The sequence below is a fragment of the Hipposideros armiger genome, unplaced genomic scaffold, assembly GCF_001890085.2.
Source record: "Hipposideros armiger isolate ML-2016 unplaced genomic scaffold, ASM189008v1 scaffold_166, whole genome shotgun sequence".
Taxonomy (NCBI): domain Eukaryota; kingdom Metazoa; phylum Chordata; class Mammalia; order Chiroptera; family Hipposideridae; genus Hipposideros; species Hipposideros armiger.
The window spans coordinates 1,786,840-1,806,438 of record NW_017731516.1 but is presented as its reverse complement, the minus strand read 5'-3'; the positions used below and the strand labels follow the sequence as shown (position 1 = coordinate 1,806,438).

The 19,599-nt window shown below is 37.3% G+C and overlaps 1 protein-coding gene across 2 annotated transcripts in view; it reads left to right on the top strand.

Annotated features, from left to right (window-relative positions):
- The window catches only part of LGR5 (leucine rich repeat containing G protein-coupled receptor 5), a 120,532-nt gene that overhangs the window by 53,968 nt on the left and 46,965 nt on the right, over positions 1-19,599 (top strand). For both annotated transcript variants that reach the window (XM_019651759.1, XM_019651758.1), the window contains exons 2-3: positions 2,435-2,506; positions 13,996-14,067. In XM_019651759.1, coding sequence (XP_019507304.1) covers positions 2,435-2,506; positions 13,996-14,067 — 144 coding nt within the window. The remainder of the gene's footprint in view (positions 1-2,434; positions 2,507-13,995; positions 14,068-19,599) is intronic.

Sequence of the window (19,599 nt, the reverse complement as noted above, 5' to 3'; positions counted from 1 at the left end):
TTATTCATTCCTATTGGGAAAAACAGGTACTCTCCTTTTAAAGAAGAAAATTAAGTCACTTCCTTCTGATTGGAAACAGCTAATCATAGGGTTTCAAACTATGACTATAGAGACACCCTTATTTAAATATGAGGAAGCCTGCACGGGGAGGTTAAATACCCCACGATCATACAGCTAGCAAATGGGGAGGCCCGGATTCAGACCCGAGACACGATAACAATGCCTGCACTCTTTCTGCTGCTCCGCCATAAAAAGTGCTCCAGTGGGAACCCTGAGAGTGGATGCTTATAGATGCTTCCCTTCCAGGTACCTGAACTAGGGTAATAAATATTAAAATAATGTGGAGTGCTTATGAATCTCCTTAACATGTAAATTTCCTTGCTCTGTTTAGAGCTTTCTGCACATAGACAAGATTAATGTTTGTCCCAAACTGATTTGCACATCACACAGAGAAATATCAGAGGAGAGGAAAGTCAGCACTCTCCACGCCAGCTGTCTTGATTTGAGACTGGTTTGATTGAGGTTACCAATAAAGACATTCCAAAAGTATACTGCCTGGATCCTTTTAGGAAATAAGTGGGATAGCAATTAAAAAATAAATGACTATCTCGAGAAACATCAAGTCTTTGCAGAGATTATATAGTCACTGTGAAGAATCCAGGAACTGCATTGGTTTGTTTAAAACATGTCTGTTCAGTGAACTAAACAACTTTACTGCTTCAGAGAAATGTCTGCACAAAAAATTGAAACTGCTAATCAATTACTTGACTCTTTTATCTAGACAATGCCAGAAAAAAATCTAGATTATTAAAATATGGACTATACAAATGTTTTACTCTGTAATTTTGGCATTGTTTCGTTTTAGCTTGAGAATATAGCATTTCACTCAGCTATATCATTGTTCACTAACATATTAAAATTAATAATTCTGCTTTTTTACTATAGTCAATAGTAAAAAACCTTTAGCAAAATATCTTATCTTCCTTCTACATGCTAGTGACTTTTTAGAGGCAGAGAGCGAGTAAGTCCTCAATTCTTAGCATCACTGATCAAAAGTTAATATTTGATAAAGGAACCAAGCTATGATACTGAAAGCAGCTGGTTAGGTGCAATGAATGTGGCCACTTCAATAACAGGAATAATGCAGATTTTTTTAAAAACTCATGAGTGAAACAGGTAAAGGTGTTCAAAAGGTACAAACTTCCAGTTACAAGATAAATAAGTCCTAAGGATATAATGTACAGCATGTTGACTGTATTCTATTGTGTTATTTAAAAGTTGTTATGAAACTATATGTATAGTAATGGATGTTAACTAAACTTATTGTGGTAAATACATATATATCTATATATCTATATATATTTATATAGATATATATTTATATAGATATATATTTATATTTATATATATATATATAAAATTAGGTTGTACACCTAAAACTAATGTAATTATATGTCAATTAATTTTTAAAAAGAATAATTAAGAAGCTCATCATGTTATCTCGAGATAAATCAGTATGTAGACCTAGTCTCGAACTATAAACGACGTTAGTTCTGAGTCTTCGGGTTTGAGGAACGAGTCATTTTTAAGTCAGTCTTCAGCTGACTGTTATATAAAATCTTAGTCGGTCTTGATTAGAATTCATCTAGCAGCCGGTCTTTTGGGCGCTAAGATACAGATGGCATATACCAGTGACGCTGTGGGATTATGTGGGAGACAGTAAAGAAATAGAACAGTAAAAACAGAATAAAATCTAATTACACGGAGTTTCGCTTAAAACAAAAATTGATTGAGTTCTACCCAAAGTGGTTTGTTGTTTCCTGTGCCAGGAACTACTGTGCAGACCCAGCAGGAAGTGTGCTACAGAGCAAGATCACATTACACCCTTGTTTTATGGTTCATTTCACTTATTTAACGCAATTCGAGAACCTGTAAAAGGAACATGGTAGAAGGAGGGAATAGGCTTTTTGTCTTGTTTTGTTTTGTTTTGTTTTTTTAAGTTTCTTTGAATCAAAACATTTGTTTTTACAAGGTGCTTATAGTCCCTGAGAAACACGACTTCCAGAGTTGCATGGGGAAGACATTTCCTTTGTCACAAAATTGAAAGCAAGACACAAAGTTGAATTATGTCTTTCCTTTACTGTCCTACTCACATAATTTTAAACATGAAGAATTGCAACCAGGTCCATGAATGGTCTAAATCATTTTGAATGCATATAAGCGCCTCCTAGGGTCTCTGACTTGACAGAGAGCCCATGATGGTGGGGAGTGGGGTGGAAGGAAACGAATATATTTAAGATGCAAAATAGCGATTCATGTGTCAAGCAAAAGAATGAGTTCATTTGGCTCTATTGCTTGGAAATGTGTGAATTGAACAGCTGGATTTCCTTGTGGCATACGCCACTCCTCATGCGCTGTCTGTTTTCCTCTCCAGAGACCTCAGTATGAACAACATCAGTCAGCTGCCCCCAAGTCCTCTGCACAGTCTCCGCTTCCTAGAGGAGCTGTAAGTATCAATGCAGTTGTGATGCTTCCAGTCAACACAGGACACATTCTTGTGTTTGTCTCTCATACTTACTGTGGGAACCAGATAAAACAAGGCAGGGAAGCTGTCAGCACCAACAATTTTGGCACATGAGGAAGCACTTAGTTGGGGGGGGGGGACGGGGGGGAGAATTGCTTATGATTCTGGAAATCAACTTATAAAAGAGTTTACCATGAGGCTACAACATTCTAAGGTGAGACTGAGCCAAACAAATTAAAATTTTAAAACAAAGACTGTTTAAAAGAGCTGGATGGCTCTTTGGAAATAGTTAAGCAGCAGGATATTAAAAAGTTTGAATACTGGTTCATGTTTATTAAAATAGCAAGTAAAGCTATAATCAAAACCAAAAACTGCTGCTTGGTTCTGCTTGTGACAGGGAGAATCAAGTCTACATTTCATAGCACCAAACCTCTTATCCTCATCACCTTTAATTACTATTTTCCTACTTTTAAATTTAGCTTCCCTCAAGGCTTGAACAGAAAAACATGAAATCCTCAGAGGGCTTAAAACTGGGTTCTCCCAAACTCACTGTAAAAAAATAATAAAAAAGGAGGAAGCTAAAATTAGTTAATGATACACAGGGGAATCTTAAGTAAGTCTAGTAATCACTTTCCAGAAGATGAAAAAGAGCAATATAAACCAAAAATCTGCATTTAACAATTCATTTGATCCTCTTACCCTTTTGAGTGATGGGGACTAAGGAAGTGATACACCATCACAGTTGTTGTGAAGAAAGTTTGGCACCATCAGTTGGATAAACCCTCTGACTGTTGATTAAGGATGTGTTTCAGCAATGACCTCTTTTGAAAATACTTCCTTTGTAAATCCTAAAGTCAGGGTCCAATTTGAGGAATAATTTAAATTGTTGATGCACCACACAACCCAGCATGGGAGGTGGAAAGAATGTCCCATCAAATTACGCTACATCGACCTTTTTTTTTCCAAGAGAAAGAGGATAACATTCTCAAATTTCTCCCCTTTGGAGCTTTATCTATATTTACTTTTGATGGTATTATATTTTTAACAAATGCTATTGTTTTAATACTGAAATCAGCTGAATATGCCCATATTATTATCAAGAGCTCTGCTGAGGGAGCTTAGATTACTAGGCTGTACATGAAGTTTTTATCATTCAAGAGACAGATTTTCACTCTGGTTGTCCATGAGTTTCTTTTTCCTTCTTCTCTTTTCTCTCTGGCCATTCTCATGACTAGAATTTAACCTTCGTTAGGGTTGGGACCATATCTGTCTTCATCATGGCTGGTATGTAATAAATAATAAATTTTTGATGAACTAATGAGAAAGCAAAATGCGTAAAAGGAGCTTCTTATGCAAGTTAGCTGCCTTAGGAAAAAAATAGCAGATTTAGTTGACATTAGCCAAGATTTTTAAAGATTACTTTTAGCAAATTTCAAACATCAGGCTTATTTTCTTATTTACGTTCTTCTTATACCATACCATAATTAACATGCAATATTTATCCTGTTTACCCCATATGTTTAAGACATGCATTTCTTATCTTTTTCTCTTTAATTTCCTTATAATATGTGTTGGCAAAAGGCTTTCATTCTCCCTCAACACACCTCAACTTTATACCACAAACTGAATTAATAAATAATTCACATCCCTGAGAATTTTGTTTAATAGAGTTCCTCCCTCAGTGACCCAACTTATTCAAAATAACTCCTCTTTCTTCATGAGGTGAATGGCAATTCTGTTTCCAAGGCCAGTTTTTCAAAAGATAATTGAGAAAATCAGAAAGAAAGAAAAAGAGAGAGAGAGGGAACTACAATTTGAAATGCTATTATTCTGAATTGTCTTATTTTTATATCTCTGGAAATGCCATCAAGTATCTTGACCATGGAATTATAGAATTTTAGAAATAAAGGACACCTTTTACAGACTATTCTTTCCATTTTCTCATTCTGTTCCTTAATTCCCTCTGCTGAGCTGGCCGACTTGCTAAATTTAAAAAGCGAGACCACTTTTCTGTATATAATTCTGTGTTGCATCTAACTGATGTTTCAAAGACACTATTCATTTAGTGGCAAAAGCGGATATTATTTATAGAACCTGGAAAAATGATTAAATCTGCTTAATCATTTTTTTCCTTTGTTTATTCCTTTGTTCCCAAGGCTAAATTTATGGGGTTGTGTTTTTTAAAAACAAACGTTTAAGCAGCATTTTAATTATGCCTTTGTTATGTTGCTAATTGTTTCTATTAGACTTAGCTAAGTTTTAAGTCTATATTCTCTTCTAGAATATAAGATCATAGAAATAACATATTATAATGATAATGACAACAATAATACCTTACACTGTGCAAAATGTTTTGCCCATATTATCCCACTGAATCCTCTTAAAAATCCCATAAAGGTAGATATTATTATTTGCATTCCACAGATTACAAAAGAAGAAGACAAACTGAAGTACAGAGAAAATAAGAAACCTACCCAAAGATAATGGAGTCAGAAAAGTGTCAGAGCTAAGATTCAAATCCATTTTCAAAGTTAGACTCAGAAAGTAGAGAGAGGGTCAGGAGTTCTGTGGTTATTCTGTGTGGTTTATCTGTGCTTTTCTTTTCCCCTCCCAGTACCTAGTACAGTGGTTTGCAAAGTTGAACACTTTAAAGCACTGTCGTAACAATAGTGTGTATACGAGTGTGTGTGTATGCGTGTGTGTGTGTGTGTGTGTGTGTGTATAAAAAAGAGGGAGTAAGAGATAAAGCAAGAAAGAGCTGTCTACCCAGCAGAGAGCAATTGGATACCAGGTTATTTGTTCACTATCATCATATATTGGCTATGAAAAAGGTATCATCAGAATTTTCAGGTATAGAATTTCACCAATTTAACATTGCTCAACAGGTACCAAACCTTAATGTTTTTACATACACATATATATACTTAAGCAGTACGTTTCATATAGTATTCTACCTGAACTAACAAATGACCAACCATGCAGCTAGATATAGACACTTAGATATTTGTCTTTGTGAGTGTCTGTATATCTTTTGTTATGACAATTAAGGCATTGTTCTAAAAGTATTCTTTTATTGAGTTTATGCAGTTCATCTTTGTTTTATCTCTTTGTCCGTTAAATAGGAAACTGCTACAGATACTGTCAATAATACTAATAAAACTCCACCACAAAACTCAATTTTTAAAAGTCACTATTCATAAATCCAAGTTATCACTCTTCCCCTTAGTTCTACTTATCCAATATATCATTTCCCTAGTTTAATTCATTTAACTATGTTTTAAACCCTGTAGACAGCCATGGTCCATGCCTCATCCTTCACTGAAGCTTAACAATGGTGCCATCATTCAAAATCCTGTAAGAACCAATAAAGCCTGAGAGGTAGTCACTGACTTAATGCTTAAAAAGTATATATTATAACCTGAGAGGAAGTGACTATCTGGAGCAAATGAATATCTAAGAAGAAGAATCAAAATCATCACAGTTAATGGTCTCTTTCTCCCTCTCCTGACATTCTGCAACACTGTCTACCTGTGCCACATGTTTTGGCACATTTGGGTCTCATTTGTTATTTTTTTTGTAAATCTACAAGGTGACCAGGCCAAATGTCCTCCTGGTGCAATATGACAGCACAAGAGACAAAGAGCCTTTTTCTTTTTCAAAACACACACACACACACACACACACACACACACACACACACATCTGATCTGAGTGTGGTGAGGCTGTGCTGTGTAGAGAGAAGGGCACAATACCTAGATGTAGAAGCCATGACCCCTGTCCTCAGCCACTTACTAGCTGATCACCCACTTGACCTCCTGGGCCTTTAGGGGATAATGGTGAGAGCTGCCCTGCCTATGTTTTGTTCTGTGGATCAAATGAAATGATGATGAAATAAGTTTGGTGAACTATAATTTACACATTGAGTTGTATTAATAAAATGAAAACACTTTCAAGAAGCTTCTAACTCCCTTCTTTCCTATTTCATGAGCTTGATTTTGCAGTAATCCCAGGTATCCAGGATTTGTAAAGGAAAAGCTATTCCAGCTGTGAATTTTCATAGCTAGAGACAACCAATGCAGGTGGTTCTTTACCAATTTTAACATCCTGACCAATAATTGCATTTCTGTCCTACAGTATCTCCCCCAGTTCTACTTATTCAATTCTATTAGGGACCTCATGTTAATGTTTGCTATTTGGACAAATAAAAGAGTCTACACTTGACTCAACAAAGTATGGTTCAGATGTTAGGAGCTAATAATGGCAGATTGTGCTCAATGCTGACATCTACAAATGCCATTAAACTTAGATTGACAGGCTGTCTGATGAAACCAGAGGGGGAAATGAATTGGTACCATTTTAAACAGTCTAAATTCTTTATTTCCAAGTAGAATTTCAAATCTTCCCTGGTTCTAATGCTATTGGAATCCAGTTCTCAATTTAGGAAGGGAACATGAGAAGCTCTAGGGAGGTCTGTTTTTAAGTTACTATTGTTCCCTGGACCTGTTTGCTCATATTATGGTTGGCTCTGAAGAATCTCTGTATAAATAGTAGGTATCTATTATTGCAGATGAAATTTGTAATGAGGGATACCACCAAACTTCCTGAAAGTACAATCTATGCTTGTTATTTCTACTTCCTCATCACAATGCTGAAAATGGTGAGACAGGCTGTCCTGCCTGTCTTTTGAATTTTTTTTCCTGAGGATCAAATGAAATGATGATGAAAGAACTCTGGTAAACTACAATTCACATATTGGATTGTGTTAGTAAGAAGAAAACACCTTCAGGCCCATGAATAATGTTCCTGCCCCTTGGCCTTGATTAGAAATGCTGCCTCTTTGAAACTTTTTCTCTAGTGTTATTTCATGGAAGTTATTTTGCTTCTCTTCCAAATGTCTATGCACACAACTAGATATAGACATTTTGATATCTTTCCTTGTGTATGTATGTGTGTGTGTGTGTGCATGAATATGTGTGTATATATGTGTACATAGATGTGTATAAATGTGTGTATGTATTACCAGGAGTGCCAATAAAATGTATACAAGTGACACTTTGGTCAACGTTGCTCAAGCAATAGTTCACTGTAATCAGAAGTGTCTGGACGCTGATGGTAACCACTTTGAGCACCTCCTAAAATTGCAGAAGTCAAATGTGACTTGTATTCCTCTTTTATTATCGGTATATATTATTATAATTTTAATAGTTTTCCTTTCTTAAATTGTGTGTACATTTTTTAGCACCCTCTGTATGTATGTGAGCATATATATATATATATTTTTTGTTGTTGTTGTTGTTGTTGTTGTTGTTGTTTGTTGTTTTGGTTTTTTTTAATATTTATATATGTACCTTTTGTTCTGACAATTAGGGCACTATTCTGAAAGTGTCCTACCTCTCTGCTTCTTGTTCTTTTTCCTTTTAGCATTCCTTTCTTCTCCACTGTCAACTTCTGTAAAATGTAGACATTCCCCAAATTTCTGCATTTAGTTTTGTTGTCTTTTTTCTCAGTACTTTTCAATTTATTCATTCAACATGTATTTAATAAGAGTGAATAGGACTTTCTATAAGGTTCATTCATTCATTCATTCATTCAACAAGTGCCTGCCCTGGGAGAGCTTCCCATCTAGTGGGGGAGACAGTTAATAAGCAAGGAAACAAGCACATATGATATTTGATGATTGTGATAAGAGTGATGAAGAACACAAACACAGTTAGGTAGAGAATAACTAACAAGGAATGCCAAGGAGGGAAAGTCTTCTAAGAAGGTGACATCTAAACTGAGATCAGGAGAGTGAGGAGGAGCTGGTGGTCCTAAGAGCTGGGGTGGAGTGGTTCATTATTCAAGGGAATAATGTGAGCAGTGTCCCTGAGATAGGAAATAATGGGACATGTTTGTGGATCTGAAAGCTCAGTGTGGCTGGAGCAGAGTGAGAGGGAGGGGAAGCGACACGGGATGGGGTTGGAGAAGAAGGCCAGATGAAGCAAGACCAATCAGGCAATGTATAGAATTCAAATAAGAGCAATAGGAAGCCATTGGAGGGTAGTACGCAGCTTACTGAAACAATAGGATTTATGATTTTAGAAGATTACTCTGATTCTGTATGTAAAATAGATTGGGGAATTATGGAAGCAGAGAAACCCATTAGGAGGCCTTAGACCAGTTAAGAGACAATTGCAGTTGTCTGTTAAAGAAACCCAAGATCTGAACTATTTCTGCTATAGATCACTCCCAAATCAATGTTTCTAGTTCAGATCTCTTTTGTCTTTGACAGCTAGACCAGCGTTTCTCAAAGTTTGGTCCCTAGACCAGCAGCAGCTTTGGTAACACCTGTGAGCTTGTTAGAAATGCAAATTCTGTGCCCCATCCCAATATAGTGAGTCAAAAACTCTGGGGATAGGTAATTGTCTTTAAAAAGACCTCCAGGTGATTTTGATGCATAATAAAGCTTGAGGACCACTACTCCAGAACAGTGTTTCTCAAATTCTAAGTGGTTCTGAGACTCACCTGAAGTGCTTGTTAAACCACACATTGCTGGGCCCCACCAGAGTTTCTTCAGTAGGTTGAGGTTGGGAAAGGAGGATGTGAAGAATTTTCATTTATAACAAATTCTCAAGTGACGCTGGTACTGCTTGTCTAGGGACCACACTTTGAGAATCATCAGCTACCTAAGGGACACCTCCACCTACCCCACCAATACTTTAAAGCCAAACAAAATTCATTGATACCACCCCCTCAAAAGCTTTTTCTCCTGCCTTTCATGCTTGCCATCAGCATTCTGATTAACTTGTGATTACTGTGCCTGTCACTCCCTTTTGTGTCTCATTCTTTCTCTCTTGCCCTCTCTATCAGCCAATTTCCAACTCCTAAAGCTCATAACTCCACATTGTCTTTTCCATTTGTTTATTTTATCACCACCTAGTTCAGGTTCTTTCTGTCTCTTCTGGATAACTGCCAAAACCCATTAATTAATCACCTCTCCTGATTCTCACAAAAATTAGTGAATGAATCACTGTCTCTGGGAATGGAGACCATGAAGGTCTCTAAGTGATCTTATCAGTATTAGACTTTGAGAACTATTTCAGAGTTTCCTACCTTGATTATACATTAGAAATACCTGCAGTGTTTTTAAAACTTCTAATTACCAGGGCTTATTCCCAGAGATTCTACTTTAATGGGTCTCAGTGGAGATCCAGACATCATTTTTTTAAAGCTCTATAGGGGGCCTGAGACCCACTGGGATATATGGAAGCATCACAGCAGAAGAAGACAGTCAGGGACTCATCAATTAATTGAATGTAGATGCTGAAAGGGAGGTTGAAGGTGAGAGATGACTCTAAGTAAGGTTTTGAGATTAGGTTCCCAGAGACCAATGAGGCACAGTCAATAGAACTAGGGAGTTCAAAGGGAACAACTGATATTTTAGAAGCAAGAGGATGTCTGGTTCTGGATATACTGAGTGTCAGGAGCCAGTAGGACATCCAACTGGCAATGTCAATAACACAGTTGGAATGTGAGTCTGGAGCATGATAATCCTGTTCTAACAATAATGATGGAGGGTTGTTTACAAAGAGGTGATTGTGGGAGGTGCTGGGGCAGATGAGGACCTTGGGAGATGGTATAGGCTCTGTTTCCAGTGTGGTTGTCTACCTGTATTAAAATCACCTGGGCTGCTAATTTAAAATATAGATCCCTGAATCCTTACCCCAAGAAACTCTAATTCACTAAATCTGGGTAGGGGCCTGGGGCGCTGAATTTTGTATGGCTCCTAAGGTGATGGCAATGCACGGCAGAGTTTGAGCATCACTAGATAGAGAAAATAAGAAAAGGTGTGAGGGCAGAAACTTGAGAAACATCTGTGTTTGGAGGATGAGAATTAAAAGAGGGCTAGCAATAAGAAGAAAGAGAAACCATCAATCATAGTGGTAACAGCAGTAAGATTGTATGAGATCTGGAAGTCAATGGAAGTACATTGAATAGGAAGCAATCAGCAAGTTTTCTTATTGCTAATCCCTTAATGATGTAGCCATTCATGTCCTTGTTCCAGACCTAAGTTCCAGACCAACCTAATTTTAACCAAAATAATGTTGAAAAATCCAAATTTTGAAGCCAAAATTGTTGAACCAAATTCTCCTAGGTAAACTTTTTTATGTAAGCATGAGGAAATAACTTCTGTTAGGCTCACTTTCCCACCTATAAAAGGAGAATAATCATGTCACTTGTGTAATATGATTTTTACAATAATTAAATATCACAATGTGTTTAAAGTACTTAACATCATGCCTAACACTTGTGAATTGTTTAATAAAAGTTAGGTACTATTTGTATGCCTCAAGTACTGTACATGGCATACTGAAAGTGCTCAAGGAAGCTGCTAAATTTAAATTTGATCCATAATGAAGAAGGAATATTCTTCAGCTGTTTCTGATCTGGTTATGTAACGACCTGGCAGCCATCTTGGAATCGTTATGCCAGACCTGAATCAACTGTAGCACTATGGCCAAATGTCTTTGGAAACAAGATCAAATAATCAATCAATAAATATTGATTCATGTCCCTGCTCTGGGCAGGCAATGAGATTCTTGGCCTTAAGAGCCTATAATCAAATCAGGTAGGCTACACACAAAAGAGTAGAAAATTAACCTTTATAGACAGCATTGGATAGAATATGTCCTACAAGAAAGCTGACTGTGGACTGAAGCAATTAAGGAAGACTTCACAGAGGGGTTGAAAATTGAACTTTATTAGTGTGTGGTTAAAGACACCATAGGACCATATACCCACTAAAGGATCTCCCTTAGACCTTGAATCTTGAAATCTGTATTTTTTTATCCTATCTAATAAATGAAAACTAAATGATAACTCATAAATGTGCAGTTTAAAAAAGGAAGATTTTTGGCTGCATTTGACCAATTAAATATGCTTAACATATGGGGGAGGGGATAGATATCACTGTTTTTGAAAGTTACAATTTCTCGAACCATATTTTCTTCCAAAGGGAAGAAAAGCAGTTGATGGAATGTCAAATCCTTGTACCCAAAGCTGTTAAGTAGGTTCAGTAAACCTTACCAAAGATGAACTCCAGAAGGTTAAAATTTATCTGGACCTTTCCGACTAGTATGGGCATCTTATAAAGGAAAACCTACCATGTTGGGCCTGGTCAATTACAACAATAGTGCATTACTGCCAGCAGAGGCACGATTAATAGATTACATTTGACTTGAGTTTCATCCTATTTGTGTCTAACTCTTTGATGACTCAGACACTTGGCTCCCATATGGATAAACCCAAAGCCAAACCCATAAATGTGATGGCCCTGAAAGCACCAGAACTACTTGATCAATTGAATAGACTCATAAGTAGTCAACCTTAATTGACTATTATATATTTTTTATTTTATTGTCTTTCGAAAGTCACTAATTACAATATTATTATGAGTTTTGATAACTATTATAGGAGAATTTTTTCAAATAGGGATAGTTTGACATTTAAGAAGAGAATAAGAGACTTCAGAAATGTTATATTTAAGTGGTAGTTTACAATTATTAGAAGAGGGATGTGTCTACTCTAATGATTTTTTTATGACAGTAAAGTCAGTAAAACTAACAATGATGGGACAATATGAATCACATATATGGAGCAATATCTTTAAGGATAAAAACTTTTTTATATCACATGAAAATACATAAAAGTTTTTCTTATGAGGTCGTATCTTATTATAGAAATGAAGATGATAAAAGAGGTATCATCTTGGAAACAGATCAAAAAGCAAAAACAAAAAACCTCTCAGCCAAACTGTATGTGGGTCTCCAGAGTTGGAACACAGTTGCCCAGAGATTTGTTAGTTCAAATCATCGTGGGAAGGATTCATATGCAGTTCTTACTATTTGTGTATTTACTTGAAAGTCTTTTTCCGCCTATAGTTTATATGTATTTAATTTTTAAATTACTAAAACCATCACACATGGTAAAGAAATAAGAGGGGAAGGAAGCAATGATTTTCTTAAATTGTTATGTTTTTTCACTGAGATAGTTCTTCCTGCAGCCCAACAAATAGCTAACAGCCCATCATAAATTCCTTTGCGTTAAGACAAACTTTCTTGATAACACAGGTCAGCGATTCCACAGATTAGTTCTGAATACAGACTCAAGGGCTCTCTGAAAGTCCTTACCCAGCAAAGGAAAACAATTTGCATGAAGTGAAATATAATAGAAAGGTATTTACCCTAACAATAATTTAAACTAATAAATAAATAAATGTTACTCTCTCCTTTTTATTTCCAAAGCCAGTGTCTCAGAAACCATCAAGCTGCTTGGTGCCATAGCAGCCGTAAGAGTTAAGTCCCATTTCAAGGCCGTGTTCTAGAACTCGGAAATGGACTGCTGAAGTCATGACTGTGAACAGGATAGTTAGGCACATTTTGGCTGAAATAACAATTACTTGTCAGTTTAGCCTGATTAGTTAAGCCATCTGTGACCATCAACCAAGCCTGAGTCTGTTTTAGTTCAATAAGCAACCCTTCTATAGCACGGTCATGCACAATTCATTTATTTCAGTATTATGTATACTATTTGGATAACTAATCAAACGCATGTGGATTATCCATAATATAACCATAAATATAAAATGTTACTCTTTTCTGGCAGCCTATATTTCACCTTGACCCTAGTGGTTTGTTGGGTTGGATTTTTCTTTCTTCTACACCAAATCCCACCACCTCTCACCACCCCCACCATGGCTCAGCTACACCAGCTTCTCCCATTTGAACGGTTCCAGTCATTTCCATGCGTCCACTCTCGCCTCTATTCTCCCCTCTATTAGGGTCCCATCAGAAGGATCCTTTTAAAACACAAATCTAATCCCATCCCTCTACTTCTCAAAGTCCTTATTGTGGCCTCCAAAGCCCTGTGTGGAGTGGCCCCAGACACCTCCCCACTTCACCTCCTGTCATTCTCCCACCTAGTCATTCCACTCCAACCACACTGGCCTCCTTGCAGTTTCTGGATCACACCAGACACACTCCCACCTCAAGGCTTTTGCAATCCTGTTCTCTTCACACAGACACCTGCTTGGCTCAGACCTCTGCTGAAATGCCCGTTCAGCAGAGGTTTCTCAGACCATCTTATCTGTAATAATAGCCCATTGTCCTCACAACAACTGCCCCCTGCTCCCTATCCCCTTGCCTAGCTTTTGAATAAAAAAAAAATTAAAGAAGAGTTATATATATACAGTGTGTAAGGTATTAGATGATTTATTATAAAGTAGGTAATTTATTATATTTCTTCTTAGTACTTCTTTTGCTAGCTTTTTTATTAAAAATTTACAGAAATTATTCACAAAACGTAACAAAATGGTTCTTTATAATTGTTTTTGGCATTTGTGATTTAAAAACAATTGTATTTTTTAACAACTTAATAAATTCCATGTGAAGAGAACTATGTTCACTCTTTCTCCTCTCCCTTGAAACCCACAGACGTCTTGCTGGAAACGCTTTGACATACATTCCCAAGGGAACATTTGCTGGCCTTTACAGTCTTAAAGTTCTGTAAGTAGCCTGGGTGTTATTTGCTATATTTCTGACTTTAGTGGCAAATGGATGCTAATTAACTTGTAAAGACTGAGCTCCTCTAATAAGCTATTTGAAGCTACATCTTAATTCAAGTCTATCTTCATTGGTGCCACAGAGCAATATTATACCTGGCTGGATTTATGTGTGAAAAAAATTCATCTCTCCTTTTCTAACTTTAATATCTAAAATTGTTTGCCTCTAAATAACCAACTTATCAACTCAAACTTTTAAAAGGGAATTTCCCTTTTCTTTTGTGCTATAAAGTTGGAGTTTCTTGAATCATTTTGGTCACCACGTAAATAAATCACTGTGATACTAATATAATGAGTTCACATCTTCAAACCATTTATGAAGTTTGTTTCCTTATGATTCACTGAACAAGGATAAGCTAAAAAAAATACCAAGTTTATGCTCCAATTGTGAATAGAGGTGGAAAAGTCTAGTGATTATAGATACACTGGGTAATTGCTTAATTGAGAAATGTTAATTCTTTGAGACTTCAAAGTGGGCTTTCTTTTTTCTTTATCTCATAGTTAATGTTCAACTTCCCAATTTGTTTATCAGAAACCTCATTATTATTGACTACCTCCTTTTTCTAGTAAATATTGCTTAATTTGCTTTCAGTTTATTCTGCATAGGAAAACAAGAGGCACCTAGGTAGTTGAAAGTCATACCAGGAATATTTTATCTCAGAGAAAATATCCTGATGTTTTCAATAGAGAATGGGTTCAATAGGGTTGAGAACAGCAGAGCTAGAGATAAAATGATGAACAAGACAGGCCTGTCCTTACCTTTATGTCTTACAAAGTCCAAAAGTCATTGAGAGAAAGAATTGATTATATTCTAGCATACTGAGAAAGATAATATAAAATAAATATCTGCCTGCGGCCCTGACCAGTATAAAGAGGGTATATTGTAAAAGAAGAGAAAGATAATAGTAATACAATTCATTAAGATGGAAAATGAAGATAGTAACAGCCATCCTTGGTTAATACTTTTTTATATCTGAAATCTTGTTACTGTGAGCTCTAGAAGATCACCAATATTTAAGATTAATACACCTGTAAATATTGGCCTTCATAAAAAATAAGTTATTGGTTCTGTATTCCGAATAACTTAAGTCCAGTGGGATTCTGTACCAGGCTATCCTCAACAAAGGTACACTTTGTTGTGTAGGCCATTCAGTCAAGGAACAGCTCATCTTCCTGCCACCCACTAGCAGAACTATAGCCATGAGGAAGTGACGAGTAAAACTAACAACAGAAAGCTGCAATTAGCCTAAATTCACTCTATCTCACAGAGGCCCAGAATAGAGCCTCGATAGTTACTTGGTATCTAAACATAGGACAGTTAGCTGAGGGAATATCTAATCAAGCTATCAATTGTTACCAAGTCCCCTTTTAACATATTATCTCAACTCCCTCTGCTTCACTGTCTATGTTCTTATTTAGTCCTGCTGGCAAAAAAAAGGTAACCAAAACATTGTACTGTTAGAGTAGCAGGAGGATACTGTATGAAATAGTGAATACTTCAAAATTCCTCAGGGAAGGAATTATGAAAATATGAAGTCATCCTTTATCTCTGACAAAGTGTTTCATTTTCTTTTCTTCCCCATATGTGAATGAAAAAAAATGAAGTTATAAGTGGCTAAACCCATGTTCAGTTCATGTATATTCTGCTTATGTTCAATGTATTGAATAAAAGAGTATTTGCAAAAGAAATCAGCGGCCATGTTGGGAATGCTTTCTGCTTTAATTGTACTCCATAGTGCCGTAACCCTTTCATTGTTTTGTCCTTCACTGGAATATCTTAAACAAAAATAGAATTTTCTAATTAACTCACTGGAGACTTATAAGGACATAATGGAGATAACTTGCTCTTATCTTGTCACTTGTCAGTAATTAAACAAAAGTTCTTTATTTAGGAAGAGATCAGGACTTAAATAATTTTTTTAAATTATATTTTGGTATTTTACTATGGAAGTAGTTGGACAATTAAATTGCTGGGAGGTAAGTCAAGGGTAGCTTTAAATATTATCACTAATAAAACTTGTCTAAGTTCCATTTTCTGAGAGCAGATATATAAAGCTACTGAGAAAGTTTGCAACTATTCAAGGAAAATCATCTAAATATCTCTTATCCTCTACTCCAATTTTCCAATTTTCCAATATTTTAATAGTTTCATTGTTTGGCTAGCAAAGCCTAAAAGAACAATTCAGTCACACTTTGTAACAGTAATATATTACCTCCTACAAAATTCAGACATCAATTAAGTCTATTATCTGTATCTTATTATCATTTAAATACATCACTGAATGAGTGACTTAGAAAACTTTTCTACAAAGTTAAAATTATTTAGTATAGAGGCGAACCAAGATGGTCGAGTAGATAAACACTGTGCCTGCTTCCCTCTGTAAACACATCAAAATCACAACTATATTATAGAACATTCAACCTGGAGAAACTTCTGCAGTCAGGCTGAACAGAAGTTTTATAACTAAGGATATAAAGAAGAAGCCATGTCGAGACTGGTTGGATGTGAGGAGACATGAAACAGGCTAGCCCCAAACCTGTGTGGAGGTTGAGAACCAGGAGAGATATCTCAGCCACAGAGGTTCCCCCCAGAGGAGCAAGAGAACCCAAGTGCAAACTAGTCTCTCCAGCCTGGAGTACTGGTGCCGGGAAGAGAAACCCCCACAACATCTGGCTGTGAAAAAGTGGGGATTCTGACCATCCGGGTGGGATGGAAGGCTGTGGAAAACAGACATCCTCTTAAACATCCCGAGCACACTCTCTCAGTCGCAGGCACTCACCTTGGGCTCCAGCAGAGGGACGGTGACTCGGGGAGTATCGGAGGCATACGTAGGGTGGAGGTGGGTGGCTTCATAGCGAGGCCTGGAGGAGAGTCTTCATTTTTCCTGTGTGGGATCCTCTTCCCATGCAGCTGGCAGGCAGACGCCATCTTTCTTGTGTTGAGCCCGCCCGCTCCAGCCAAATCTGAATCTGATTGGCCTGGTGAGCTCCCCTTGCTCCAATCTTCTGGCTCATTGGGAACCTGCCCCAGCCAACTTGCCTAACACCATAGGCATTTTGTCTGTGAGCAGCCAGCCCCGCCTAAATTGCACTCTTTCTTGTTAAACTGTCAGAGTACATGGGCCCAGTAAGTGCAGATGTCCTGGGTTCACAGTGTGGCCTCTCCCATATGCCTCCAAGGTTAGCACAGGCAAGGAACAGCTGCCAATTGCTTTGAAGCTCCTACCAGGTAGTCCCCAGCTGGTCACAGGCAATGGGTGACCTGGGCCTGCACCGGAGCCCTTCCCAAGAGGCTCCAGAACCAACACACTTGGAGGTTGGCTCAGACCACAGCAGAGTACCACACAATTAACCCCAAATCAGCACACACAAAGGGTGGTCTCAACAGGCACCAGAGCCTTCTGGGGCAAATCCCACTCAGTGGGGTAAGCCCCCATACAGCAGCCCATAAGCTGTGGACGTGGCCAAACCACACAGCCAATCAGCCTGAGGGTCAATCCCACCCAGTGATGTGTCAATAGCAATCAAGGCTCAACTATAACAGGAGGGACCCACAAAGGGACACTCTTGGAGCACTCAGCACAGGTGACCAGGGAGACTGTGCCAGGGCCCCATGGGACCCCTATTACATAAGGTCACACAGCCAAGACTAAGAGACATAGCAGACCTGCTTAATACATAGAAACAAACAGAGAGGCAGCCAAAATAAGGAAACAAAGAAATATATCCCAAATAAAAGAACAGGAGAAAATTCCAGAAAAAGAACTAAATGAAATGGAGGCAAGCAATCTAACAGAGACAGAGTACAAAACAATGGTTATAGGGACACTCAGAGAACTTAGTGAGAACTTCAACAGAGAAATAGCAAGTGTAAAAAAGGACATAGAAACCGTAAAAAAGAACCAGTCAGAAGTGAAGACTACAATAACTGAAATGAAGAATGCACTAGAAGGAACCACTAGCAGACTAGATGAAGCAGAGGATCAAATCAGCAATTTGGAAGACAAGGTAGTAGAAAACACCCAATTGGAACAGCAAAAAGAAAAAAGAATCTAAAAAAATGAGGATAGTTAAGAGACCTCTGAGGCAACATGAAGCAAAACAAGATTTGCATCATAAGGATACCAGAAGGACCACTATGCTGTACACCCAAAATAAATATAAAATAATATTGAATGTCAACTGTAATTGAAAAATTTTTTAAAAAGCGAAAAAGTGAAGGAGAATAAGAGGTCCAAATTTCCAAATATAAAACAAATAAGTCATAGAGATGTGATGTACAGAATGGGGAATATAGTCAATAATATTGTGATAGCATAGTACGGTGTCTGATGGTTGCTAGATTTATTATGGTGATCACATCTTTAGGTATATAAATGTTAATAACTATGGTGTACATCTGAAATTAATATTCTATGTTAGCTAAATTTTAATAAAAATCTTTTAAAATTGTTTAGTATGTTAAACTGCCTGGAAAGGTGTAAAATAACATAGAAATATAAGCTTTCAATATTCAGGTATATTATGCAAAATATGGAATTCAAGCTACAGTTTTCCCAATTCCCTAACTGATAAGCAAAGAATGAGATCTCCTGTATACTTGACTCTGTTCATAAGGAATCAGTACACTTTGGGACTCTTAATTTATGAAACATTAGTTGAATTCAAGCTTAACCTAATGAAATTACTTGAGTAAAATTCTTGTAATACAAGAGGCAGAATGATATTTTTTATAAAACAGAATCTCAGCTTTGGTGAGAAAAGCATGTATTTTATAACCTCCAAATATTGTACGTGTCTTATTTGTGTATAAGCCTGTATTTGCATATATGAAAGTATTATAAACACCTGTATATTTTAACTGTCAATCACCTTATTAATCAGATGATTATTCTATTCCCATTATACAGATAAAAGACCAAGAGTCAGAAAGGTTAAATGGTTTGCTCACCAAGACTTAAAACTTACAACTTACCTCGAAGCTCAGGGTAGCTAGCCTCAAGTTCAGGTGAAAATATTGTATTAGAAATAGTTAGCTTTCCATAGATTGTCCTCATGTGTGGTGCCTCCCCCAGCAGCACAGTCTCACGTGGGGGTTTGTTAGAAATGCAAATTCTCTGGCCCTTACCCAGACCTACTGAACCAGAAACTTTGGGGGCGGGGCCCAGCAAACTGACCTAATCATCCTTCCAGTGGATTCTGATGAACCCTAAAGTTTCAGGACCACTGAAATAGGTTTGTTGCTGCTACTGATGATGATTTTATTTTCTCAGTTAAAATGTCACATCCAGGGCCAGCCGAGTGGCACATTGCTTAAGAACTGGCTTGGGACACCAGAGGGCCCCGGTTTGGATCCCACATATGAGGGCCAGTGACACTGCCCTCCATAGCTAAGATGCTGAACAACAGCTCAACCTGGAGCTGGGCTGCCGTGAGTCATAGGTGTTGGCGTAGGCTGCAGCCCCTGCTGCAGTGG